The 26,985-nt window shown below is 45.5% G+C and overlaps 6 protein-coding genes across 6 annotated transcripts; 3 read left to right on the top strand and 3 right to left on the bottom strand.

The window, feature by feature from the left end:
• Positions 1-278: 278 nt before the first annotated feature.
• CCR75_003633 (uncharacterized protein) lies at positions 279-2,135 on the top strand (the record flags this gene model as incomplete). Its single annotated transcript, XM_067961727.1, has 1 exon — positions 279-2,135. One exon carries the CDS (start codon positions 279-281, stop codon positions 2,133-2,135), a length of 1,857 nt encoding a protein of 618 aa, XP_067823495.1.
• A 413-nt stretch (positions 2,136-2,548) lies between these two features.
• Positions 2,549-4,628, top strand: CCR75_003634 (uncharacterized protein). The gene is made up of 2 exons (XM_067961728.1): positions 2,549-2,897; positions 2,951-4,628. Exons 1-2 carry the CDS (start codon positions 2,676-2,678, stop codon positions 3,563-3,565), a joined length of 837 nt encoding a protein of 278 aa, XP_067823490.1. The 5' UTR covers positions 2,549-2,675; the 3' UTR covers positions 3,566-4,628.
• Positions 3,716-7,219, bottom strand: CCR75_003635 (uncharacterized protein; the record flags this gene model as incomplete). Its single annotated transcript, XM_067961729.1, has 1 exon — positions 3,716-7,219. One exon carries the CDS (start codon positions 7,217-7,219, stop codon positions 3,716-3,718), a length of 3,504 nt encoding a protein of 1,167 aa, XP_067823489.1.
• A 1,996-nt stretch (positions 7,220-9,215) lies between these two features.
• Positions 9,216-11,579, bottom strand: CCR75_003636 (uncharacterized protein). Its single transcript, XM_067961730.1, has 3 exons — positions 11,277-11,579; positions 10,534-11,213; positions 9,216-10,469 (listed from the first exon to the last, which is right to left on the bottom strand). Exons 1-3 carry the CDS (start codon positions 11,506-11,508, stop codon positions 9,426-9,428), a joined length of 1,956 nt encoding a protein of 651 aa, XP_067823492.1. The 5' UTR covers positions 11,509-11,579; the 3' UTR covers positions 9,216-9,425.
• A 6,405-nt stretch (positions 11,580-17,984) lies between these two features.
• CCR75_003637 (uncharacterized protein) lies at positions 17,985-18,671 on the top strand (the record flags this gene model as incomplete). Its single annotated transcript, XM_067961731.1, has 3 exons — positions 17,985-18,019; positions 18,315-18,501; positions 18,537-18,671. 3 exons carry the CDS (start codon positions 17,985-17,987, stop codon positions 18,669-18,671), a joined length of 357 nt encoding a protein of 118 aa, XP_067823491.1.
• Positions 18,672-21,983: 3,312 nt separating this feature from the next.
• Positions 21,984-22,319, bottom strand: CCR75_003638 (uncharacterized protein; the record flags this gene model as incomplete). The annotated part of the gene is made up of 1 exon (XM_067961732.1): positions 21,984-22,319. The coding sequence occupies one exon, from the start codon at positions 22,317-22,319 to the stop codon at positions 21,984-21,986; it is 336 nt and encodes a 111-aa protein (XP_067823488.1).
• Positions 22,320-26,985: the final 4,666 nt, after the last annotated feature.

The following is a 26,985-nucleotide window of genomic DNA, read 5'->3' as shown; positions in this document are numbered from 1 at the left end:
CTTTCGGCGCAGCCGTAGGACTCAAAATGTACTGGCACTTTTCAAAGCAGCAATCGCACGTTTCGACAGATATCAAGATAGAAGCCTATTATTCTTAACTAGAGATTTTTCTGTTTGTAACCTAATCAAACAGAAGGCCGTTCCAGCTGATCTCAAGTTCAAGTGGCGCTCAGCTCCCAGCAAGAAGCCGCTGAGCCAACAATGGAAAATGTATTGAATCATTTCTCAATTCCTTTCGCAGTGTTAACGCCTTTGCCACCCCTTGTGCTTTGCTCGCAATGAAAGTGATTCCAGGAATCTTGGCATTGAGCGCCTCCATTGCCGCATTGTTTGTTGGCGGGGACACGAGCAATGTTCAAAGTATCCTGGAAGCAAAGCCCGGGAGTGACTTATTCGAACAGTTCCGTACGACGTATCACTTTACTGCTCGTCAAAAGTGGATGAACGATCCATGTGCGCCCTATTACGACAAGAAGACGGGTTTGTATCACATGTTTTATCAATTGAATCCGGGAGTAACCATGCCGGGTAATGTGACGTGGGGTCACGCCGTGTCCAAAAATCAAGTCACGTGGAGGGACCTCCCAGACGCGCTTCTTCCGTTTGAAAACAAGTGGGACTACCTCAGTGTCTTTTCGGGGTTTGCCATGGACAATGCCATCGATGGCAAGCAAACCATTTTTTACACGGGGGTTACGGCGCTTCCCATAAATTGGAAGCTTGAATACCTCTTTGGGGAGCACGTCATGTACGCCACTACGGATGACGGAGGTCTTACGTGGCAGAAGGGCCGTGAACCGCTTATCAAGCTCCCACCTAAGGGCCTTAACGTCACCGGTTGGCGGGACCCCATGCCATTTCATTCGCAGTCTCTAGACGCTCATTTCGGTTACGATTTTGCTTCCGAAAAGAGCAATTATTTAATTGTCGCCGGCGGGATTCACGACGTTGGGCCCCGTATTTTCTTGTATCATGCGCACGACTATGTCAATTGGAAATTCAAAGGCTTTCTATTGGCACCAGAAAAAGGGACCAATTTTTCTCACTACAGTGGGACATGGGGATACAATTTTGAGACCAGTATTTACCGCGAAATGACAGACGAGGACGGTGAGCTTCATAATGTCATCCTGTTTGCAGCCGAAGGTCAGACGAACCGGTACCCCATGTGGGCCACAGGAACGTTCTCGAGCAAAAAAAAAGCCAACTTGAATGCTGGCCTCTTGACGCCTCATATGGTCGGTATTACTGATCGTAGTGACTGGTATGCGAATAATATTTACACGGACAAGAGTGGCAAAGACGTTGTGATTGGGTGGATCACTGAGGACAATAATTTTCTCAATGGACAGCCACAGGGGTGGGATGGAATTTTGTCCCTTCCTCGTGAAGTCACTATTACGATTCTTCGCGATATTTATGATCTCGACGACCATCTGGTTGGAAAGGGGGACTGGATTGTGTCGGACGTCGACAATATGACTTGCGCTGATGGGTCGACTGTCGAGAGCAAGACGATTAAAACACTTGGCGTAAAGCCTTTGAGTGATTTGCATTTGCTACGCAATGAAAAGGAGTATGAACAAGTGGCTCATGTGTCGGTCAAGGCTTCCTCACGAGTGCTTAAGTCCATGGATGCTTCGTTTGAATTGATGGCCGAGGTGTCGAAATTTAAACGCGGCAGTAAAGTGGGCTTTGAGGTCCGTCGGAGTTTGGCTGGTGATGAAGTCACGACGATCGTGTACGACGATACCGAGAAGAAGATTATTATTGACCGCTCAAAAAGCTCAAGTGGGGACTGTGCCGTCTTTGCGGAACACGACGTCGAGCCGAATGCGGAGCCAATTTGGGGCCACTTTTACTTGTATGATCTCTTTACGAATGCCGAACAGAATGACGAGTGTGTCACGAGCCGTGAAAACCTGCGTTTTCACATCTTTGTAGACGTATCAAGTGTTGAGGTGTTTGTGAACGATCGGTTTTCATTATCGGCTCGAATATACCCATGTGCAACTCAAACGGAATCAGACGGCATTGCTCTGATGGCCTCAGCTAGCGCCACGTTTAAAAATGTGCAGGTCTGGACAAATCCTAAACCCGCTTGGCCGGAAACACGAAAAGTACCAACGTATTAAAAGTCAAGTCGGAGAAAGCGCGCCTTCGCTGCTCACAGCTATTGCTGTCGTCTTTTACGCTGCAAAAAAGTTTCGTGTTAATAAATCATTTTTATCCCTTAAACGTATTATTCGTAGGTGAAATTTCTTCTAATAATAAAAATTACAGCTTTTTTCGCCTCTTTAAAATCGATACAGTCAGTATTTACGGACAGTATCCTCTTGCCTTGCTTTCAAGCGGCCAGCTGACAAGTCTTTAAGCACTTAGATCAATTTAACGTCACAACATTGAGGTAGCAAGCTAGCTGTCAATGCCAACATATTTGTGGACCACGTGATTTAACTATAAAACTGTAATATTGTTATAGCGCTTTGAGGTACCACTTATAGGAATATGTTGCCACCACAAAACAGACAATTCAACTATGTCACCAGATTAGTTCAAAATTATTTTAGGTTACGCGGTTCGTAAGTACCCATTTCAAACTGCCTTGACCAATCACGAGGTGTTTACTGCCTCGCGCTTCTTCACCAGCCACATCTTCGTCAACTTAACGGAAAATGGTGGAGACTCGTCGGACCTCGCAACGCCTCCAGGCCAAAGCGGCCTTAAGCCTCTCACCCCAGAAGTCCCCCGTTACTATTGATAAAAAAGTACGCCACACGCCATCACCAACCACTCTTACAACGACAAACGTGGACGCCATCGTAATGACGGAAGTCGAACCGACTATTGAAGACGAAACATCGCCACTAGAAGACGAGGAGGATATTGCACACTATGTACGTGTTTTGACCTAATCGTTTCAATAAACTGACTCACATGAATTCTTTAGGCTCGCCTCGCAGCATCAACCATTTCCTTCTCCAGTTACTCCAAGACGCTGCCTCTAGAAGTGTCTACAAAGCCACTCGCAACGCTTAAGCGGCAGCTCGTACCGAATGAATTAAACAGCGGGGCATCTAAGTCTCAAACATTTCTACATTTTCACGCGTCTCAAGCGGCGACGATTAAAAACGACGTTCGAGCAGCGGAAGAAGCCACTGTGGTCGCCGCAATTCGCAAAGAAGTGGCGCATTCGGATTGGCAACGCGTGGATGCGCAGTCGTCGTCGGCAGGACGTCGTTGGTTAAACTTTACGTCGCACGAAATGACGGATGAAGCGCGTTGTGATTTAGCGCTCTTGCGCATGAGGAATTACTTGGACCCAAAGAAATTCTACAAGTCGTCGGATCATGCTCGTACTTTACCGAAACAATTCCAACGCGGGCAAGTAATTGAAGGTGCGCAAGAATTCTATTCAGCCCGGCTCGCGAAACGACAGCGCCGACAAACGTTTACGGACGAAGTCATGGCTGATGACGCCGTAGTGCAATACACGCAACGAGTCGCACGGAATCTCCATAACGCTCGGAGTCACCACGGCAGTAAAAAATCGAGGCATAAGTAGACATTGTCGTATAAAAACATGCATGGCTTTTAGGAATTCGCACGTACGGTATATTGGTACAATTGTGTCGACTACACGAAATAGTGTTGGATACAATCAAAGCCTACGGTGTTGTCTAAAAAACTATTCAAGTGCTTCGCTGCCTTCATTTCAACTTGTCATTAGCCCCGTGGGCGATCGTTCGGTATGTGACAGTACTTCATGGTGTGGCTCGACTTTCACGCGAATTTCGAGCTGTTGCAGTCGCATCCGAAGGTTTTGAATCTCCTCGGCCATTCCAGCATACGTGGCTTCTGCCGCGCGACGCAACTTGACACGGTCTCGACGACGATACACTAGTTTAAGCGTCTCACCCAACGCGACCATTGTGACGGCAAAGACCATGGCAAACATCCATTCGTACCATTGAATGTACGCAAACCCAAAAAGATCATCATTCACCATAGGAATGGTGGTCACCGAGAGCGTCAAGACCATCGACCCCACAGCTGCTAATTGCATCCACTTGTTGCTAAATAAATCCTTACAAACCGATTGCGTGAAGCTCCGTGCCGTGTACGCACGGAGCATCTCCATAGTGGTAATGTAAATAAATGCCATGGTCTGGGCACGGGCAGTACCCTCGGAGACACAGTCATACGTGCCATTAAAGCACAGCAATGCGTCGCTTTCGTAGTACCCTTCTGTTCGAATACTTTCGTCAAAACGGTACGTGCCGTCACGATTTCGCGCTTGGCAATTGCTATATGCTTGCCAACCATGTCCAAGACCCAACCATCGCGAGCACACTGCATTCCGGTACGCCACTTGTCCTTTTGTGGCATCAATATCGGCAATAATGTCGTCGAGAAGAATGTGTTTAAAATTCCAATACAAGCCACACGTAAAGACAATCAAAGCTCCACAGGCAATTAAAAACGCATTCACAAGTACAATGACCCAGAGTCGACCAAAAATAATACGCTCGTTCCGTGGTCGTGGGCGATCAAGCATGACCGTGCCATCGCCCTTTTCAAGACTCAACGCCACAGCTGCCATACCATCCGCAAATAAATTAAGCACGAGAATCTGCAACGGTTCGAGTGGATTTGGCATGCCAACCGCCATGGCCACAAAAATCACCGCAATTTCACCAAAATTCGTCGAAAGGAGAAAACACACAAACCGCTGAATGTTGCCATAGATTTCGCGACCTTTTTCCACGGCCGAGACAATGCTGCAAAAGTTATCGTCTGTGAGAACGAGATCCGATGCTCCTTTGGCGACCGCGGTCCCAGCAACGCCCATGGCGATGCCAATGTCGGCTTCTTTCAACGCAGGAGCGTCATTCACTCCATCGCCAGTCATGGCCACGACGTGTCCCTGGCGTTGCAATGACTTGACAATTTCAATCTTGTCTTCGGGTTTCGCACGTGCAAAGATCGAGACTTGACTCGTGAGCTCATCGACCATAGCATCGGGCAAGTATTCGTTCTCATTCGAGCGCAAGTCGCCACAATCCACCGCTTGAGTTTCAATAGCCACGTCGAGAGGCAACAGCTCGACTTCGCGTGCAATAGCCACGGCTGTTTGGAGGTAATCACCTGTGATCATCACAGTCCGAATTGAAGCTTGACGAGCAGTCTGAATTGCTTCTTTCACACCTTCTCGAGGAGGATCAATGGAGGCAATGAGTCCCACAAAGACGAGAGAAGTGCATAAACTTTTGCACTTTATCTCCATGTCGTCGTCGTCGTCGAAAGACGGCAACGTATCCATTGGACGAATCGCAATTGCAAACACACGAAGGGCTTGGGAAGACAGTGTATCGACAGCTTCGTAAATACGCTTACGTTCAAAATTGTCCAATGTCGCAATGGATCCGTCCGTCCGCACAAATTGCGTGCAATTCTTGACAATCGAAAGAGGCGCTCCTTTCACATTGGCCACGATCGTAGTGTTTCGGGGCAATTGAAGCAAATCGAAACGACACGTTCCTGCTGGCACTTCGTTGACGGTAATCATCATTTTTCGCGTCGATGAAAAAGGCACTTCCAATTGTCGGGGGTAGTTTCGCATGGCTTCGTCGCGCCAAATATTCGCTTTCGCCGCCGCCACAATCAGTGGTGCTTCAGACGAATTGCCCATATAGACCCACGAGATCGCACCAGCTTCGTCTTGATCTTGTTGCAAATTTGTGTTGCTGCACAACACGGCCGACAAGAGGGTCGCACGGACGGAAATCGACTCGTGTACGTGACTCACGCCGTCTGCGATAATGTCCCCATGCGGCGTGAACCCTTTGCCCGTAATATCGTACATGACAGCGTCACTCCAGAGTTTCACGGCAGTCATTTTACATTCCGTGAGCGTTCCAGTCTTGTCGGTGCAAATGACAGAACTTGCCCCCAACGACTCGACGGCAGCAAGTTTGCGCACAAGAACGTTCTTCTTGACCATCTCCGCCGTACCCGTGGACAAACAAATGGTAACGACCATGGGAAGACCTTCGGGTACGGCACTTACCGCCAGTGAGACAGCAATCATGACAACCGACAACGTCACGGATCGATCCGGGTCTTTCGGGTCGGCATTGCCACGCACCATGCCAACTAGAAAAACAATACTACAAATGCCCATGACCACGGCCCCCATAAACAAACCCAAGTGATGCAAACTTTGTTGCAAAGGCGTTCGTTTGGGTGTAGTATACACGTCCACGAATTGGTGATACCAACTTGGTCTTCTTGTCAATGGAGTACGACTTTTCTGTAGTAACGCGGCAATCGAGCCTACACGGGTACGCATGCCGGTTTCCACCACGACTCCCGTAGCATTGCCCATGGCTACGGACGTTGATGCAAAGACCATATTCGAAGCGGTTAAGTTATCAGTAGGTTTTGTCTCGATGTCCACTTTCTTAAGCACGTCATTGGATTCGCCCGTGAGAATCATTTCATTCACTTGCAATTCAGAGCTCTGGATCAATCGCATGTCCGCAGGCACAAGATCCCCCGTGGCCAAGAGGACAATGTCGCCCACGACAAGTTCTTCGCTTGGGATTTCCACGTGTCGTCCACGATCGCGCAGAACCATACACTGTGGCGTCGTCATCTTTTGCAATGCATCGAGCGCATTTGTTGCATTGTGTTCTTGAATCGTCGCAATGATTGCATTTAACGTCACGATCGCAATGATCGCAATCCCTTCGACGTACTCGTGCAATGCAATGGACGCCATGGCCGCAGCCATTAGCAATGCAATAATAACAGTGGTGAATTGCATGGCAAATATCAGTAATAATGGCGTCTTGCGGTCCGCTTCGAGTGCATTGAGACCATTTTGCGCCAATCGCTTGCTTGCCATGTCCGCGTCGAGACCGTGTGTTGCATTGACTTGTAATGTGTCGAGAATTGTCGTGATTGATTGCTCGTGCCACGCCCAGACGTCGACTTTTGCAAAAGAATCGCGTGTTTTGCGTGGATCCATGACCACGAGATGCTCGGCGCTGTTTAAAAAACGGTCGCGATGCGACGAGCGGTACTCCATGTCATCAATGCGAAGCCGCGCATCGATGGGAGTGTGTGCGGACGCGTACGACAGCGCTGACGACAAAGGCATTCGGGTCAAACAGTCTGCATCTCTCGGAGACGACGCGCACTTGAGTTTGCTCATGGTTCGACTCATGCGCTGCGATCTCGGCCATACAAAGGCTTGACGTTATCGGAGCAGGTTGCGGAATGATGTGCTTTCTGTTTATGGGTTTACAGTTATGTAAACGCGTACTCTTCTGGATGTCTTTGTGTACCCTTTCTGTAGGATTAAGTTGCACGAGAATTGTGGGTTTTGTCTTGTCTTTTGCTACTTTGTCTCAAATATTGCCTAAAACTTACGGAAATGTTGCTACTTGGTAGTCGAGGTGCCTTAAATTGGGATGACCAATCGGGTTATAGCGTCAGTTTTTTGATTGTACCACGGTATCACAGCGCGTAATCGTCAGCTCTGTGAATCTTACCTTCAATTTGAACGGTGGACCAGAGAAAAAACGTCCAGAGACTTTTTGAGAGTACCAGCCTGTACATTGTAGGTACGATGGGAGTCTGCTAAAGCGAATTGTTACAGATACGGCAGTATCGAGCCACGAATGAGATTGCACCTCATGGGCCTGGTTTTAGGCCTTCTATGTTAATGGAAAATTTTGATGCGATATAAGGATAAGCTAGAGCGACTAAACCGCCTTCACGACGTTACATACTTGGAGTGGCAAGTGATCCTTAAAATCTTCTAGATGCTACGCAAGAACAGCTTGTCAAGTGCGAGAGTTGCTGGTACCATCTGAAAAGTGCAAAGCCAGTACATGATTTTACTCTTTATTTTCCTACTAAGCAATGTTTGTTGACTCGAATTTGCAAAATAGGTCTATAGGATGAGGTTACGCTTGTTGACACGGGTTGATGCTAATATTTGGACACGACGTGCTTGAAGAAAGGAGTGCGACTGAAGACTTGAAGGAGTCAGATCGATAGAGCCGGATAGCAGTGGCTTCACTTATGAGTTATAGACGAGTCGGTTTTCTGAGCAGCTCCGAGTAAAAAAAGCCGATTAAAAACGGATATGAACTTAACCCTTACATGCGACACAAAGTTCTGATCTTTGATTCATCCTGAGCGTTTTTTAAGGAATACTACTAGATAATGAAGCAATCGCCGCACTACGACTCGATTTAATTATTGCACAGTATACGTTTGAAGATTCGGGGTTGCGATCCGCATTTTATTTAGAATTCGACGAGAAATTATAAATAAGTGCTATCTATTTGCTTTTACGGAGTGAATTACAAAAGCAATAGTAAAAAGCTATAGCTTTTGAGTAGATGGAAACTTGACTCATCGAACATTTTTATTTCGAAAGGACTTTCTGTCTAGTAGTTGCTAATTTTTGGCCAGAAGAACGCAAGAATCCTAAAAGCGAGAAGAGCTGGATATTATCATTTAACACAAGCATTATCAGTGCTTGTCTCAAGGAAGAAGATGTGAGCCTTACGCTGCAAATATAATGATTCTGCAACATGGCCACGAAACTTTTAAGTAATGTAATTGATGCTCATCAATCTTTGAAAATGTTCTGGATAAGCTTTAGCATCGTGAAGTAGATCAAGTAATCGAAAAAATTCAGTACAAGCGCGTTTGCATTGAAATGGTCTTCAGCTGACACCAAGAATATCTGATCAACACATGCAAACCTGCTATTTTTATGCTGGTCTGCTGAATGCATATATTTTTTTATTCGTCCTACAGATCAGAACTTAGTCTCTATGCCATCTGTTTTAGCAACCAATCTCGGCATCTTTGTATGTTTTGTCATCCCTATTTCTTCAGCTTCTTCATGTTTAAGCACTGTGTCTTTCAGCTGATAACTCAGCAAAAACAACAACTCGATAATAAAATGTTAAACTTCGCATCTAGAGCTTCAGCTTCTGCAGGCAGCATATGCGCCAAAATCACATGGCATTAATAGTCGGATTCTTCGCTCGATCGTTTGTCTGAGAAACCAATACGACCTGACCGTATCGAGGACTCGCTTCTTCTTGCACATGACAGTATCGTGCTGTTTCAAGAAGTAACACGGTACCTCAGCGATGGTATGAACAATAAATGGAGCACTAAATTGATCACATTAGCAAAGTATCGCTTGTATTGTCGTTTTAGTTTTTGATTTGCTAATTGCAAAAAATAAAAATCGGATTATATTTACCTCTGCAACCTGAAATGTGCATGTACCAAATTATTTGTACAAGGTAAATTCTGTCTAACCTAAATTCATGGAACCAAAGTCATGAGCAGCACAGAGACAAAGTCAATACAAGAAAGCTTGGAGTTCATCACTTTCGGTCAAAATGGAATTGGACATCACTCTGCACAGGCTGAAACCTAAGAGCCTGGCCAGCGTTCTCCGACCTCACTATAGCCGGCGCGAGTGCCTCACTCACCTCGCTGCCTTCGTTGTCAAACCACGTATCTAGCAGCTGCGACGCAATACTGCTAACATCGTCATTGTGGTCATACGACAGCTCTTCTATCTTTGCTAGACACCCACTTTCTTCAACAGCAATGCGACCTTCCATGGGATCTTTCTGCAAGAAGCTCTCAATCGCTTCAAGAATAACGAGCTCCACCATAGGGTCTTCCCACTCCTCCAAAAGTGGGCAAAACAAACGCAGCGCGCCTAATTGAACAACCTCTTTAACAAACTCGACATTGGCGCGTACGATAATGTTGCACATGGCCCACGTGGCTTCGCGCTTGACGCCGTACTCTGCCCACGACATTTGCTCCACAAGCCCCGCAATGACTCCCGGTGTGTTCATCATTGCAACTACTTGTTCTTCTTGACCGCCAGCAATGTTTGAAAGCATCCAACACGCTTCTTCGCGCACGGCACGGCTCGTTGTATTCAAAACACGTGGCATCACTTCGAGCAACTTGGCATCAAGAACGGCTTGGGAGTATACAATTTCAGCTGATACAATGTTGCCGAGTAACCGTAACACTGGGGCAAGCAGGATACTACTCTGAGATATGTACAGCAACTCAACGAGTCGGGGACAAAGACCGGCCTGGACAATTCCTCCAACAATGTCACTATCGTGAAGGGTCATTTCTACGAGGGCCCAGCAAGTGTCGCATAATGTCAATCCTTGTTCGTCCAGTAACTCCGTCTCTTCCTCGTTTAATTCGTCGTCTTGGCCAAGGGCGTCGTCCATGACTTGAAGGGGCCGCATGTCTGCTTTCTTGGCCTTAAAGACAAGATTCTCACCCGTTTCAAAGTTTACATCCACGTCCATAACTTCCACCGTCGTGGCGTCAACGTGACGTACATACCGCACGACGGCAATCTCATTCGGTGCGGGTTTCCCCGTTGATATCTACAAGCGAAAGAACGATCTTAATTTTTTCTTGTTACAAGCCGTTTACACAACAGCTACACACCTCAAAAATCCGCCAGGGTGCAATCTCCGCATCTCCTAGTGGAAACGAAAGCGTCTCTCTTTTCAAGCCGCCCGTTCCCGATACAGAATGAGGTACTTTTTCATTCGAGAGCTGTTGAATAATGCTTACCAACACTTGCATTGTTTCTTGCTTGATGTCTTCGCCCATGATTCGGCGTTTTGCCATTACTTCGGGATACTCGACAAGACTCCGTAAGAGCCACACCGATGCCCGTCGAAGAGATGGCGTCGCCATGCGGATATGAGGCAGCACGAGCGTGGGGGGACAAACTTGGACAATTGCGTCGCAGCTCTCGGACGAAGCGGATGCGATGTTGCCAAGACACCACGCTGCTTGTATCTGTAATTCGGAAAGACCCGATTGGAAGAGCTGCACAAGGCGAGGCACCACACCTGACGCAATTACAGCACTTGCCTTGTCCATCGATGATATAAAACGCATTGCAAACGCGGCATCCGAGTGGAGTTGCACCGCATTGGCATCTAAAAGATCTTCGTTTAAAATTGCGACAAAGGACGGGATCGCGGCTAAGATTGTGTCCCATAGACCTTTGTGCTGCGAATCGCACTCGTCAAAAAGTGGGGGGACGCCACTTGATAATAAATACACAAAAGCACGCATGGACTTTTGCCTCGTTAGTTCGTCTGGTCGCTTGATTCCTGCAATTATATTCTCTTTAGAGTACTGCTACATGTATGTAATGAAGAGGAAAGCATGTGTACCGAGAAGCAATGCCTGGGACCGTGAGGCTAAATTCAGCAAAAGCTCCTTGCGACTCGTCGTCTGCACGGATGTCTGTGGATAATTGGCTTTCAAATTGCGACGCGTGGCGTACGCATCCTCTTTCTTCGACTTGCGAATCGATAGCATGGTCTCGTGGCGGTTGCGGCGACCCGTGAGCACGCCCACATTGCCGACGACCTTAATGGACTTGCGGACCTTAGGAGTCGACATCCTTGCGTCGAAACGTTAGTATGTGTGGACCACATATAAACCTTTACATTAGAGTCACATTTAATTTATTTTACGAAAGCTTCAGTTTTAATCTTAAAAACGTTGGCACGGATTGTGTCTTGGGCCATGTGTGCTTAAGTTCGGTCCCCACTAGCACATTATTTGCAGCATGGCCAGGATGTTGTGATTGGGTGGATTATTGACGACAGTAATTCCTTAAATCGACAGCCGCAAGGGTGGGATGGAATTTTGTCACTTCTGAAGTAACTATTACGATTCTTCGAAATATTTTACGATAAAAAAGACCACCTGTTGGGAAGGGCGACTAGATCGTGTCGGACGCAGACAATATTACTTACTTGCGCTGATGGGTCGGCTGTCGAGAGCAAGACGATTCAAACGCTTGGCGTGAAGCCTTTGAGTGATTGGCATTTGCAACGCAGTGAAAAGGAGTATGAACAAGAGGCTCATGTGTCTGTCAAAGCTTCATCGCGAGATCTTAAGTCATCGGATACTTCGCTTGAATTGTTAGCCGAGGTGTCAAAATTTAAACGCGGCAGTAAAGTGGGCTTTGCGGAGTTCGGCTGGTAATGAAGTTACGACGATCGTGTACGACGATGCCGAGAAGAAGATTATTATTGACCGCTCAAAGAGCTCAAGTGGGGACTGTGCCGTCTTTGCGGATAACGACGTCGAGCCGAATGTGGAGCCAATTTGGGGCCACTTTTACTTGTATGATCTCTTTACGAATGCCAAACAGAATGACGAGTGTCATGAGCCGTGAGAAATTGCGTTTCTACATCTTTGTAGACGTGTCAAGTGTCGTGGTGTTTGTGAACGATCGCTTCACATCGTCGGCTCAAATGTACCCATGTGAAACTTTGACGGCATAGCTATAATGGCTTCCGCCTACGCCACATTTGAGACCATACAGATCAACACTCAGGCTTAAAATTTGGAGATACATTTATGACGCGTCGATCCTGAAATAAAATGATTGACAAGTTATACTTAATTTGATTGGCTTATGTTTTATAATAATAAGTCTTTAGCATTTTGTAATTGCAAGTTCCACAATAAATTATTTTTAAAAGAGTGGGTCACATAACTTGCTATATGTGTACTGTAAGCTGCAACGTCGAATAAATGGGCTTCGCAAATGTGAGTCGCAATTTAAAAATGATTTGCAGACTTATACGTAAATTTCAACATATATTTAACCAATAACGAAAATCTTAAGGTGATAAAAGTGTAGACCGAAGTCATAATAGATGCAGGCTGCGTGTTAGCCCGCTCGTTTTCGGCAACGAGCTATATTCAGTTGCCATATCTAGCTCAAAGTAGAAAATTTTAAGCTTGATCTTTTGAAAAGCGGGCAATGTTATACATTCCCGAATATTAGATTATCAAAGAGCCAGCGTGCGAGCTTTAATTAAGCAGCACAAAACGCCGAGAGAATCTGGTACAGCGCACAATTTTTCGTTTCTGCGCGACGATGCGTCACTTTCGGAGACCGTTATTTACTTATCATGCGGTGTTCTCAATTGTGGAGACAAGTTAATTAAACATAACGAACGAAGAACTCCCTTCAAATGAGCGAAATAGCCATTTTCTGGTTTGGACTTTCAGAACAGTCCTCGATCTTTGACGTTAAAATATCAGAGTGTGATTCAAGGTGCAGAGGACTGAATTGGAAACGTCACTTGAAACGGGCCAAGTGGCTCATTTTACACGTCCTTTAAAAACACTTAACGGGGGGTCAACTAATTCGTGTGTATTAAATTGACCTGCCACTTGGGAGAGATTCACATCCTTGTGCTAGTGATACACAGAGGTACACTTACACTAAAAGGGATGACGTCTATGACGGACGGGCATTTGCCAACCATGACACAAATTCCATAGGAGTGGCATCTAGCCTTTTGGCAACATCTTGCAATAAGATGTCGCCGAAGCACTATTGAATTGCTTCTCATCCACGCAAATGTCTAAATTTGGGTTGCCTCTTCCATCAACGACGGTTCCTTTTTAGAGAGAGCCTGTCGCGATGAGTCCTTTCATAAAAATAGGCACCTTAATGTATTCTGGTATCGAGCCCACTGTAATGAATGCCGACAGCGAGCGCATCTCCCGCACATACTCTTACAGATATCACTTTGCCTGTCGCGCTCTAATGAAGCGCGGCTGAAGCAACACTTTGTTGCTCAGTGGATGATATGGCGCGAATCTCTGTCTTAAAGGCTGCCGATAAAGAAATCACCCACTGCCCGACATAAGCGCAGAGTGAGCCCGCTTTGTGGTTTTTCCCGCAAATGGGACATGATATACGACCTCAACCGGGCGTCGTACTCGATAAGCTGCGCCAAACTGCATTACTGTACGGAACTGCAGTCATATAAGGCGAGGTTATGCGAACGGGACTCGGCTGATAAGACCGGGCAAAGAGCGTTTCAACAGTCCTGTTGAGAGCCTCGCTCCGATCCTGCTCGCGCCAAAGCTATTGCTGAGTGTTAGTGATGCACTCGGCTGCAGCATCACTACGTCTCTCGGACGTGGTGATACGCTTTCCAATAAAAAAGTCTTAAAATTTTCCAACTGAGCAAGATGTTGCTCAGGAGGACTACTTTTTAAGAATGGCCAGGGCTTGCTCACCAAGTTTCCTGCGCCTAGTGCTCAGCCACCTCCCGATGATGCTTAAAGAGGTGGGCGGAAAAGAGCCCAAACGATATTGTGGCCCATCCTCAAAGACACACTCACAGAGACGGGTCGTGAGAAGGACGTATATTGCTACGAAGTGTAGGCGAGCGCACCCCGCTTTACAGCGCACGGACCTTCGGGCATAGCGAGGTAGTTAGTGTGCACCTCACACAACAGAAATTTACTCTTTTACAGTTGGCGTCACGAAAGCGTTTATCCGTCTTCTCGTGCGAAAAGAAAGATTAAGGCTGATATAAATTAAGTAGAATCAAGTATGAGTCATCGCTATAAATGATTAGATGTCATCTCTGTTGCTGCGCATCCCTACAGGCAAGCTTATAAAACTACATGTACCTCGGCTCGGAGATGATGCCTATAGTGTCAGTCACCATAAACCTGACTAAATAAGAGCAAAAAACAACAATAAGAGCAATGAAGCATGGTCAACAGGCGAGCGAAGCGCGAGCAAAGTGCGGTGACCCGGGATCGAAAAGGGACCTTCAGATCTTCATTCTGACGCTCTTTAAACTGAGCTACCGAGGCATCGACTGGATAGGCACCGCTGGTGCATCAAGGATTTGCCACGCTTTTGCAAACTTCCCTGACCTATCCACATGCGAGACCGTTGTGTCCATTCGGTCGGGACCTTCCTGGCTACGATTTACCTAATCTGCCATCGCCAAGATCCTACTACCTCATCGCGGTGGACAATTGAGCCAGTACCATCGATGCTTGAAAAATAACATCGATGGCATAGTGGCAACAATAAGCAAGAGCCTGGTTAGGGCTTGTTCACCAAGTCCCGGCGCCAAGTGCTCTGCCACCTCCCGATGATATTCGGGGAGGTGGGTGAAATGAGCCCAATCGGGAAAAAGCGGGAATAAATAAAATTAAAAATTAACCTCGATATTCGGATGCGGCATAGAAAAGTACGTCTAGACAGCTGACTTACAAAAAAAAAGACGAGCCATTTTGTATAAGGTCTTACATACAGCAAGTTGTTTGGCTTTCAAGATAGAGGAGAGCTACAGTCAGGACAAACATTATAGCCTGCTGTGGAATCCCAACGAAAAGTTACCCTTCGTCGCATTTGAAGGCCAAGCTAATTTGCTTTAGTTACAGCAATGGCCTAATATGAAATTAAGTGATACCTTGATAATTTAAGTACAGATCTCAAGCTGAAAATACTTCGGGAGCTCCGCGATACACCATCAAGTCTATGGGCTGTAAAAATACATTCTTACGAGTATCAGAGAAATAGTGGTGGGCCCATGGGTGGCCAACCATATTTGCTTCGGTGAACAGGGTCAGCGCATAAGTCTACGACGTCTAGTAATGCTCAATTGAAAGTTTACTGCCAATACCAACTGACTGCTAAAAGTCGGTCAATTGGACGGCATGTTTGGCATACCGCCTGACCGCAAGGGTATAACGGGGCTCCTTGTCTTTGTAGCACAATGTAGCGGCTCAGCGTTCTTAATGCAATGGCAAGCGCACAGAAAAGCAAAATAATATGCGGACCATTTGGTCGCGTAAAACAATGAGCGCTTTCGTGTGTGAGACAAAAACTATTTAGTACTGCTATCTACCTAAAAGGCAGTTTCTGTACTACCTAGTGGTACTACGAAACTGCTGCCGCGTTCACCGAGACATTTGCGAAGGTCGGGTCTGGTTATTTAAATGTGACTCTCGACCTCGCGCTTTTTTTGAAGAAGCGCTTCGTTTTTCTATCTGGGTCGTCTAACACTATATGGGGATTTACAAAAGACTGCATAACATCATCCGTCTAAGGAGAACAATTTTTTCGCTCGAGTTTCGTTGCGTGGAGGCGACGGAGAAAATAAGTAACTTTCAGCCGTGTATATACATGGGTGCCAGTAAGGGTGTAGCACCAAGCGGTCTGGTATCCCTTCTGCTTTACCTGCACGAGGTGGAGACACCGTGGCCGTCACGAACACTTCTGCTGAGTCTGCAGTCGGCATCGTGTTTCCGGCACTTTATGTCGTCGAGGATCTCTCGGGAGGCACACGTATAGCGTTTGGATAGGTAGGTGTTTATTTCGACCACAATCCTTCTCTGCAATGCTTGGAGGCATAAATACACAGAGCAGTACACCTCAGTCTAACTACTGTGCACGAAATGTGAGCCGTTGGTTTTGGGGAGGGGGAAAACGGAGTGTCCGTTACATAAATACTATTTCTTATAAGAGGACTTACTAATACTTTTTTATATGAGAGGAGATAATAAAGGGTACAAAATAATTATTCATTATTAATTTTGACTTAATAGTTCCAATATTACCAAATTTGGTTTTATTGACGCAATAAGACTTAAGTTTTATTGCTTGGTTGATTTAAGTTCAACCCTGCCAATTGTCATAAGACACAATTGTGTGGCGCGCAAGTAGGCGGCATACATAGTTTTTCAAATTTAATAAAGCCGGTAGTAGATAGAAGATCGTCACGTTAAAACTTAATATATAAATACAGCTCTACTTTTCCTTTATTAAAGCCTAGGAATTTATCTTTAGCAGCTAAGACCTCTTAGCTACTCTGAATCTTCCTCTACACGTCGTGTACGTGAAGTAACTAAGACACTTTAATCAGTGTAGGTTCACTACTACTGTAAGCAGTACTAGCAAAAGGCGCTCCGTTACAGGAGGGATGGTCCATAAGCACCAAATATAAAGATTATTAGAATGACAAACAAGCTTGAGAATTTGAATCTATATAGTTACGTGAAGGCGCCTGTACCACTTGATTTCGGGTTAAGAAGTACTGACTTAACACCGAGAAAATTCATGTCATTAAGGCGTCGGCTGGTGAAAAGCGCCAAATTCTTGCGCAAGTTCAGACTCAGTGGTGGGCAGTGCAATGACATAGTAATTGTATACATTATTCTAAAGACATGAGCTGTAACATTAGTTAGAGCCATAGGTTTTGCAATTAAATTAAAATAGATTGATGGATAGTCAAAATGAAAATCTATATTGATATTATCAAAGGTACCAGTAATGTAATAAAAAGGTTAGAAATGTGAAGTTTGTGTAACTTCGCTTTTAAAGGAGATTTTTACAATTCGCTCAAGATTCATAAATTCGACGAACTAGCACGCAGAAAGCGTACATAAAAAACTTGACTTGTGATTTTTCTTTTTTTTGCGATGCTGTCAGTTTAATTACGGTAAGAAGTATAATTTATACCGGACGGTCCATATTTGCCAAAAACGTCGAATTAAATGCTTTCATGAACGATTAAAAAGTAGCGTCATTCAATCACATTGACGTATTGGGTCGACAAATGTAACGAACGCACTTGACCTTGAGGGTAGTATGGTTAGTAAAGTTCAAAAGTATGATCTGCTGTTCGCATACACTGTACAAACGCAAATTATCTTAGAGGGGATGGGCATCTAAGCTTCTCGAATGTTGAAGATGCAGTCTAGTTCTAAAATGGTTAACCCTAAGAAGATCTAACGGTAGTTGACTTCCATAATATTCACTTTCCATTGTTGCTTCGTGCTATTAAGACCAGCTGCAACAGGCCAAGGTGTGTCAAGTGTTATGAACCTAAACGTGCTTGGCCCGAAAGGCCTCTTGCAAGACGACCAATATTCTCTATGGGAATTTAATGCTCGTGTATCGTAGGCCAAAAGGATCTCCTCGACCATGTCATGCCTAACCGGAGCACGGTATGTTACAAAAGTCAACCAAATGGGAAACAGCGGATTTGAAGATCTTGGCAATGATAGCCAAACATCTAAGCCCTAACTATAACTCAATGATTAGGACTGCCAGTAACGCGTATGAGGCAGGGTACATCCTCCGGATGTTTTTTGTCCAGCATAGTCTACAGAGTCGTGTGCAGCTGCGCAAACAGTTGCATGAGTTTAAAACGAATTCTGGACCCGGTTTGATGGAATGCCGCCCACTAAGCGTACATTCATGTCTCAATCCACTCGACCTTTTCGAGGACCATCTGATGCGCTTTGATTATTTGAATTTGCGCCTATCAGCACTGGTGATAATTTAGCGAAGATGAAAAATTAGTGATTTTATTGAAAAGTTTGTCGCGCGAATATGTTTCATGGTGAAACTATGGAGCTCACAGTAAGTTGTCCCTTTTGGATGCCAAGGAGATGCTCCGACGACAATATGAGACGCTCCAGAAGCTCGAGAAACAACAAGAAACATTCACGATGGCAACTTACGGCTGTGGTAGCAGTGGACGCAACAACGGGAGACGGCAGGACCAGCGGCGGCCGAACAAGGGTGGTCAGCGTGTGCGTGGACACCGAGTAAATAATGGCGGTATATAGCTTGGGATTTATAGTCATTCCAACAGTGTGGACATAAGCGAAACGACAGTCCTTGTCCGGACAATTTGGACGATAAAAAAGAATTTTCGTATTCCGCCAGTAGTGAGGCAACGACGGCGTGGTTACGCCAGCTGCCATATGACGTTTGATCGTTATGGTTTTTGTGAGCTCAAGGAGCTTAAAGACGTGGTGGAGATAGCAGTTGCCAACGCGAAACGTCTATGAGCTGTCGTATCGTCTTCTGTTCGGCTCAGTACTTTTAACGGGCGAATTTGCCAAGTTAACTGACGTACTACATGTTCCGCAGTTGGACCCGCAAAGTCATCTCGAAGTTATCACTGGTAGCTAAAGGTGCGAATTTGCAGTTCTCGTCCAATTGGTGTGCGACCGGTTGTTACGGGAAGGTCGTTGCGCATATGAAGAAAGAACGAAAATTGTACACTTGGCATTGGGGCGTGGAGTACAATCGTGTTATACGCGAAAATACAGCAGCGGTTAATTTTACAGACAGCCTAGAGCTTTCGCATGTACTCGGGGAATGTTCGCCAAATCGAATGACGGCGACTGCTAGCGCAACAGCCGGGATTCCTGAAACTGCCGATGATAAAGAGGGTACCACCCTGTGTGAAGGGTGCATTTGCGGCAAGATGAGCATCTGCTTCTTCAGCGCCAATCAGAAGCTCAGTGAAATTGAACAGGGTGAACAGCGACGTAATGGGAGCCCCCCCCCCGAAGTCAAAGGGTTGAGCGCGGTTTGTGGTTACTTTTATCGATTATTTCTCGCTATACGTCCATGTAGCCGACAGAAACGGAAACCCTACAAAAATAAAAGAGCAAACAAACTAGTTAAAACATGTAGTGACGAATTTGGGCAGTAATAATTCACTTCCTGCACCAGAGTGATCATCGCCCACGGAGTCATCTAATGATGACTCCCCACCAAAGAGGTCGGACGAGTCACACAACCACGTCTTAAACCTCTATGGTTGTCACGTTAGAACCGAAAGGTTTAACGGACTCGGCCTCGAGTGATTCAGCAGCCTTTACAGTACCACTGAATCGAGCGATGCCGGTGACTTGGTCCAGTTACCTACAATTGGTGTAGCAGATGACTTGTTACCGTTACCTGCAATGTCATCAACAGATGACATGTTCCATTCACCTCCAATGGGAGTAGAAGGTGACATTTTCCCCACATCAGACGCATTAGCGTCTACTGAAATATTTGCATTACCAACAGCTGCACTGATCCGTGCAGATGCCAGCTTTGCGGCCTCACGGACCACGCGCACAGACAAGTTTGTCGCCAATTGAATTTTGAAAAAAAAAATATTGCAAGCAAAATCAGTATTTTTATTTGAAGCAACAATGCGAAATTGCAGGGACAGACATAATAGTATTCTATTCACTCGCTATAGTGACTGTTTGTTGGGGGGGTGACGTAACAAGGTGTCCCGTTACATAAGTATTTTTTTCATGTAAGCGGTTTAATTGATATTATTTCCTATGAGAGGAAATAAATAAAGAAGTATAAATTTATTATCTTTATTATCTTTGACTAAATAGCTCCAATACTACCAGATTTGGTAATATTGATGCAACAAGACATTAGTTCTATTAAAAAGGTTGATTTTAGTTTAAATAAATTCCGCCAATCGTATAAGATACGATTCTGCGGTGCAAACGGAGGCGCCATACTTAGTTAGTTATCAATAATAATTAGTTTTGTAGTAGCTAGAAGATCGTTGCATAGGAAACTAAAATCATTCAGACAATTTTAATTTTTCCTAATTTTAATCCTTTAGTAGCTAAAGCCCCTTAGCTACATAGAATGTATCCTTGTGTACGTGAAGTTTCGAGGCAGCTCACCTATGCGACGAAGGAACTGCGCTTGGCTCAAGATGAGTTGCCCATTGTCTCTATCATACTGCACTTCCATTCCTAGTATGTACGATGCATCATTAAGTAATTTAAGCTTGGACTTTGCAGTGGGTTAGTAGGCAAATTCCTCGCTTACGCTTCCAATTAAGCAACAGTTCTTAGGCCCCCAACGTACACCGCAGAAAATATCGGTCTATGTTGCCTAAAACGTACAAAAAGGCAAGGATTGGAGACAAACGGCGTAAATCTTAGCTCCACAAACACGAATCGAAGGGAACGTCTGCCGCTTGCTTCAACCCATAGAGTCTGTGGCGCAATTTGCACACCAGCTTTAATGCCTCCAGGCACTCTCATGCAGACGGTTTCCTCTAGATTACAATTGAGGAATGCAGTGTCCACCTCATACTGTTCACATATTATTTGAGCCGGCAGCATGTGGCAAACACGTCTAGTATTGTAGTCATGTTTGCAACGGGAGAGTATGCTGCCGTATAGTCGACACCATATATTGCAGGTATTCTAATGCCACTAAACGAGCCTTGTAGCGCACGATACTTCTTGATTTGTCTCTTTTCACAGCAAACACCCACTTGTGACCAATTGCTTTGACATTTGATTGACGGACGCCAAGTCCCATGTAAAACTCGAATGTTGGGAGCGCAGCTTCCAATGGATGTTCTCTTTTCCGACCCCTCGGTGTGACGAGCGAAGCCATGGCATCGGCATAGGTCTGAGGAAATTTAAGTGCACTCAATATAATCTCATTATTATCGACCAATCTTGCTCGCTGTTTGCTTGGTCGGCAGGCTAACAAAGTCATCCATTATTTCACCAGATCTAGAGCCGTCGCGGTATGTAGTGAAAGTACCATGCTAGCTTCTGGATCAGGTGACAAAGTCGGTTCGGAAAGAGGCAGAAACCGACGACGCGTGCTGAATTCGGTTAATTGCTGCCGCTATGGGGTGACGGTTAGCTGAAAAAGATGCGACTCGAAGCGCAGCACCCACCACAATTTCACACCAACTGCGAAAATTATCACTGCTTATCGAGTTTGATGTAGCTCGAGTTCCATTATCGGCCACTAATGCAACCGGTGGCACAAGTACATTATTGCAACTGCAAGTTCATTGACTGAATCAATCTCCATATCTCCATCACTATCACCCGATGGCTCAGGAGGGTCAACCTCTATGTCGTTTGTGGTAATTTTCCCTTTTGTGTTGTCTGCATTAATCGCCGTCATTTATAATGACAATCTTGATTGGCTGGACTTGCTGGAGGATTGCCGTTCCGGGTTCGAAGTGCATCAGAAGGCTGCTCATTTTCGGGAAAATGATCGCGAAATAACAACCCGTTCTATCGTTAAGTCCCAAACTTTGTACGCCTTCGATCCTTCACGTATTCAAAAGAAATACAGTGATGAGCTTTTCCATCCCATTAAGAACGCTGCCGTTTCCTAACAAAACCAAAACACGCGATCCGTATAGGTAGATGCGGCTTTACAGCAGTAAGCACTTCGAATGGAGCCACGCCGCTTGGCAGTGTTTGGTACTCGATTGATGATATAAAAAGTGCAGCTTTTACCGCATCTCCCCACCATTCTCGCTCCATATGCTGGTATTTGAGTATAGCACGTGCGGTTTCCACAACCGTGGAGTTCTTTCCGCTGTACAATTTGTTGCGGAGCGAAGGGGGTACTTGTTTGACGCATGATTCCAAATCGGGCCAGAAACGCATACTGGAGTATTCACGTCCATTATCACTGCGATACTCCAGTAAACACTTCGAATGGAGTCACGCCGCTTGTGCAGTGTTTGGCACTCGATTGATGATATAAAAAGTGCAGTTTTTACCGCATATCCCCACCATTCTCGCCCCATATGCTGGTACTGGAGTATAGCACGTGCAGTTTCCATAATCGTAGAGTGTGTTTATTCTTCCGCTATACCTTGGCAGAGCGTAGGGAATACTTGTTTGACGCATAATTCCAAGTCGGGCAAGAAACGCAACGAATACTTTACTGGAGTACACGTCCATTATCACTGCGAAGACCTTTGTTTTTTTTGCTCGTTTGCATTTCGAGAAGTTCCTTAAACACATAAAATTTATCGAACACCTCACTCTTGGCTTTGATGAGTGGATCAGTGCTTCTTGAACCAATAGGATATCACTTGATGACTAGGTTTCATTTTCGTTTCCATCCCGACCTGTTTGCACTGCGGAATTATCAATCTCTTCATTATTGAGAGTTTTATCGTTCTCATTAATTGTATTGGTATCGATGCTGAATCTTTCAGCATCGTTATCAAAATCAGAAACATAATTATAGTTATTACTGAGTTTGTCCTTTCCAATTGTAATTAAGTCAACATTGGTATCCTTCGCATTGACCTTAGTGCTAATACGTGATGAGCAAGAGCTAGAAGGTTCTCTGCTCGAGCGATTTCCTCCACCTTGAATAAGAGTCGCTCTCAAACAAGGTGGTTAAACGTGGGTGGCGTAAGCCATTCGCAAAAAAATGGTGTACGCTTTTTAGAAACATGCACTGAATTGCCGACGGCAAATTCTACCATTGGCAAGAACTCGCTCCAGCTCTTAAGAAGAGTGGACGTATCCGCGAAGTGTCTCTTCGAGAATACGGCATTCACGGTCCGTCTGACCATCTATTTCAGGATGATCAAAAGTTGAATTTTTCAACTGAGTTCCAAGTAATTTGATCACAGTTTGCCAAAATTCCGCCGTAAATCGATGGTCTCGATCCGAGACCGATTCGCGGGGTATACCATGGAGTCGAAATATCGTGTCAACAAAGAAACGAGCACAGACCTTGGCCGTGAGCAATGCCGATACTGCAGCAAGATGTACCTTTTTGCTAGAAGGGTCAACAAATACAAGAATACTATCGTTCTTATGCTCGTCGTCGGGAAATCCGAAGAGGAAGTCCATGAATACAGACTGTCAACACTCTGCCGGAACAGACAGAGATTGTAACGAAGCACGGGTTGAAGCACTGGGCTTCACCCCTTGACAACCGCAAGCACGAATGTACTTGCGGACGAGCTCATACTAGCGTGGTGACTTATCATGAGATAGGTCTTCTCATATCACGGATGACCACTTCTTGGTGCGCCGTGGCACTCATACATGATGCGTAAACGCAAATTGTTATGGGCAGGGATGACGATACGTAGTGTGTCGCAGCAGTGTCATATTGCATTAACGCACAGCCGATTGCAAAATCGCTGGCGTCACAGACCACATGAAATAGTCGGTCTTGGGCAGCAATTGCCAGGATTGGCGATCGCATCAAAATTTGCTTAATACCCTCGAACGAATGCTGTCAATCATCGTTCTATGACCACATTGCATTTTTTTCAACAAAGAAGAAAGATGCATAGTCATCTCGGGATAATTGCATAAGTACTTGTGCAGGTACGCCGCTAAGCCGATAAACCTTCGAAATTCCTTTACATCGACTGGCACAGGCCGATCGGTAATAGCCTTGATCTTATCCGGATCCGGGCGTTCACCGTGTTTATCCACGATGCACCCAAGAAGTGGAATTTCACTGCAGCGAACATACACTTCTTGATATTCGCATTCAACTTGTGCTGACGCATAAGTGTAAGAGCTATTTTGACGTGGGTGCGACGTACTTCATCGTTAGTCTTTCTACTCATGGCTCTACTATGAACGAAGACATCATCAAAACAACTCGGTGCGAAATCCTTCACCGATCTCAACAGATTGTTTACACATCTGTTTAATGTCGCAGGGGCACTACTAAGTTCCTTTGATATGACTAGCCATTCCCATATCATACGGGTGCTTACTGCTGTGAACGATATATCTTGTTATTACATAAGGATTTATTAAAATCAATCTGTCCGATTCATTGACGAAAAGATAGTACTTTTTGACATACCTTCAATGACTACGTCTTTTCGTCGCATTGGCGTTGAGCCAGTACCGTTGCAGCGTTCATTTATTAATTGCATGCACAATCTGCCATCCTCCAGTTGCTTTACGCACGCAGAAGGTCGGAGAGCTATGTGGGGAGGTTGGCTCCCTCACATGGCCCACTGCTAAGCGTTCAACAAAGAATATGTCGATCACTATTACTTGTTCACGTGGCAAGGGCCATTGCTTCATGACACAGTATCTCGAACTTGGAATTAGGTTAATTTTCGTGTCGAGTGCCTTTAGTCTTCGGCAACTCGCACAGTACTGATTCAGGGATGACATCCATAAATTATATTAAATAAGGGTTTGTCTTCAGGAACTCTTAGGATTGGGACGTAAACGTTCAATTCGAGTCTTCTCATCGTGGACACTTTCGTCCATCGATGTGCTGCTGAGATCCCGTTCGTTCTCGGTAAATACTATTTCTGACCAAATATCGGCCACGTAGTTGTCATGTGTGACAAGTACACAAATCTGCTTGACTTTGCCACGCAAGAATCGTCTCGGTTCTAGCGTTGGCAATTGAGTTATCTCCAAAGTTAACTTCGGAGGCGCTATTTTTGATCAAGTGTATAAGCACTGACAAGTCGATCGCAGAGGGTCTCGCTGTGGTAGCGCAACCACAGCTGGGGCAGTTGGGGGGGGGGTACCCCCCAAACAATTGTATGGGGATAAGTATCCGGATACCTGTTGTCAAAGGTTCCCAGGCACCTTTGGATATATGGTTCAAAGAAGAAAGTAAGACAATAAATTCCTTAGTAAAAAAGGATTTAGCTCCAGTCGATCTAGGAATTTCACACTGTCTCTTCTTGACGGGCGTTTTAAACTTCCTTGAATATTAATTTTTAAACAAGCATCCTTGTTTCGTACAACGCAACTTATTTGAGTGGTCGAACTTCGAAGCTACCTGTGCTTGTGCACAGCCGTTAGGATCTTACTGCACAGCGTGATGGGTTTCCACACTAAGGTCTTGTGCAGTCGTGCAAACGTCCGATCTACAAGTGAGACCATTACAATCGCTCGTAGAACATCCACACGCTTGTGGACGCTCAAGACGTGCACCAGATGACCCGCTGTTGAACGAGAGACAGGCATCGTCACGGCTTCATGCTGCGAATTTATGAATGGCTTGTACTATCTGAGCCATGGTAACCCAAGGATGACAACATATTTGTCATACAAATCTAATACGATAAAGTCATCATCTTACTGTTTACCCGTTAACGTGTATTGGATACCAATTACAAGCTTCTTAACCGTTACAGATGCAACTGTTGCCAGGCGCACTGTCATCCTTGTTAGAGGGATATCGCGCTTAATCAATTTGAGTCTGCTATCTTTTAGCGATTTGCCTCTAACAAAATTATTCGACGCCCCACCACAATCGACTACGGGGGACTTAAGTGGCAATTTATGAGACACTTTTATTTCAGGGTGATATGCTCCGCACCTACTAACGCCGAGGCCGTTTTTTATTCCGATCCGCCTCGCCGTTGCAATTTCGTAACAGCATCGGAGTCGCGTCCTCCGCTGTTCCTAGCGAGAGGTCGGTCTTTTCGCTCGGAGTTTTTTAGGCACTGACCGTGGAGCACTACACTCCTAGGCGTAGTGGACCGTCTTTTGACAACGATTACATTTTTGTAATCGTTTATTACTAGAAGAGCGAGGTTTCTTGCACTCTACACACAAGAGATCAATGGTTGTGGACCTCTGTTTTCTTGTCGATTCGGTGGACGATATGCACCTGAGTGGACGAAAGCCTGTTTCTAGCTGAAGTCTTCATGTTCGCCTATAGAGATCGATTAATCGAGCGACTCGAAATTTCGCCGGAACAAGCGGGTCTTAACAGGTATGTCTGCGGGATCTTTACTAAACGCATATACCTGTTTTTATTCATCAATTGGATAATGACAAACGATACAAGTGACTAGGTATCGTGTATATTGGGCATGTCACGCTTGCCCTGCTTTAAATTCCGTTTCTCAGCTCGAGCCTTGAATTGGGCACGTGGCGGCTCAAATCTTTTTCTAAGCCGGGTCTTAAAGACCTCATACGACCCAAAGACTGATAGGACGTCAAGATTGAGCCCCAAGGCCCAAGCTTTAGCACGTCCGGCTAAGATGGACCTGCAGACTTTCACTTTCATCGCATCATCACTGATGCGGCGAGCTTCTATGGCTTCGCCTAACTCGACGACCCATTCCAAAACGGAGTCGCCTTTGACTGCTTAAACTTGGAGATTTCTATCTTTAAACTTTCGGGTCGATGCGTAAGCGTCGGCCGATTAGTAGTATTTATATTCTGCTATCTAAACAATTCCAATTGCTGAGCACCCTGTTCTATCAACACCTCTGAGTGTTGAGAGCCTTCCTGGCGAAGCAAGGCTACTTTCTCTTAGGCCGCGTCGAGTTCGTGTTGTATGAACTCGACTATGGCCGCATGCTGTTCATCTCTTTCCAGAGTGCACAGCATTGCGCCAACGGCTCGCTCGCCTTCGGCTGAACTATTTGTCGATCGCCTTCGACAAAATCGCCACTTAAGGTTACTCAAATGAGCTAAAAACTTCACTGTGGCGTGATAGCCTTCTCGAGGGAATGGAAAGCTTCATCCTTCTTCGTC

This window comes from Bremia lactucae, linkage group LG8, assembly GCF_004359215.1.
Source record: "Bremia lactucae strain SF5 linkage group LG8, whole genome shotgun sequence".
Lineage (NCBI taxonomy): Eukaryota > Oomycota > Peronosporomycetes > Peronosporales > Peronosporaceae > Bremia > Bremia lactucae.
The sequence above is the reverse complement of the archived record's forward strand: the minus strand, read 5'-3'. Positions and strand labels throughout refer to the sequence as shown.

Coding starts and splice junctions, on each gene's coding strand:
- CCR75_003634 (XM_067961728.1), top strand. CDS start 2,676: ATGGTGGAGACTCGTCGGACCTCGCAACGCCTCCAGGCCAAAGCGGCC. Junction 2,898..2,950: donor AGGAGGATATTGCACACTAT/GTACGTGTTTTG, acceptor TGAATTCTTTAG/GCTCGCCTCGCAGCATCAAC.
- CCR75_003636 (XM_067961730.1), bottom strand. CDS start 11,508: ATGTCGACTCCTAAGGTCCGCAAGTCCATTAAGGTCGTCGGCAATGTG. Junction 11,214..11,276: donor GTCCCAGGCATTGCTTCTCG/GTACACATGCTT, acceptor ATATAATTGCAG/GAATCAAGCGACCAGACGAA. Junction 10,470..10,533: donor CACCCTGGCGGATTTTTGAG/GTGTGTAGCTGT, acceptor TTTCGCTTGTAG/ATATCAACGGGGAAACCCGC.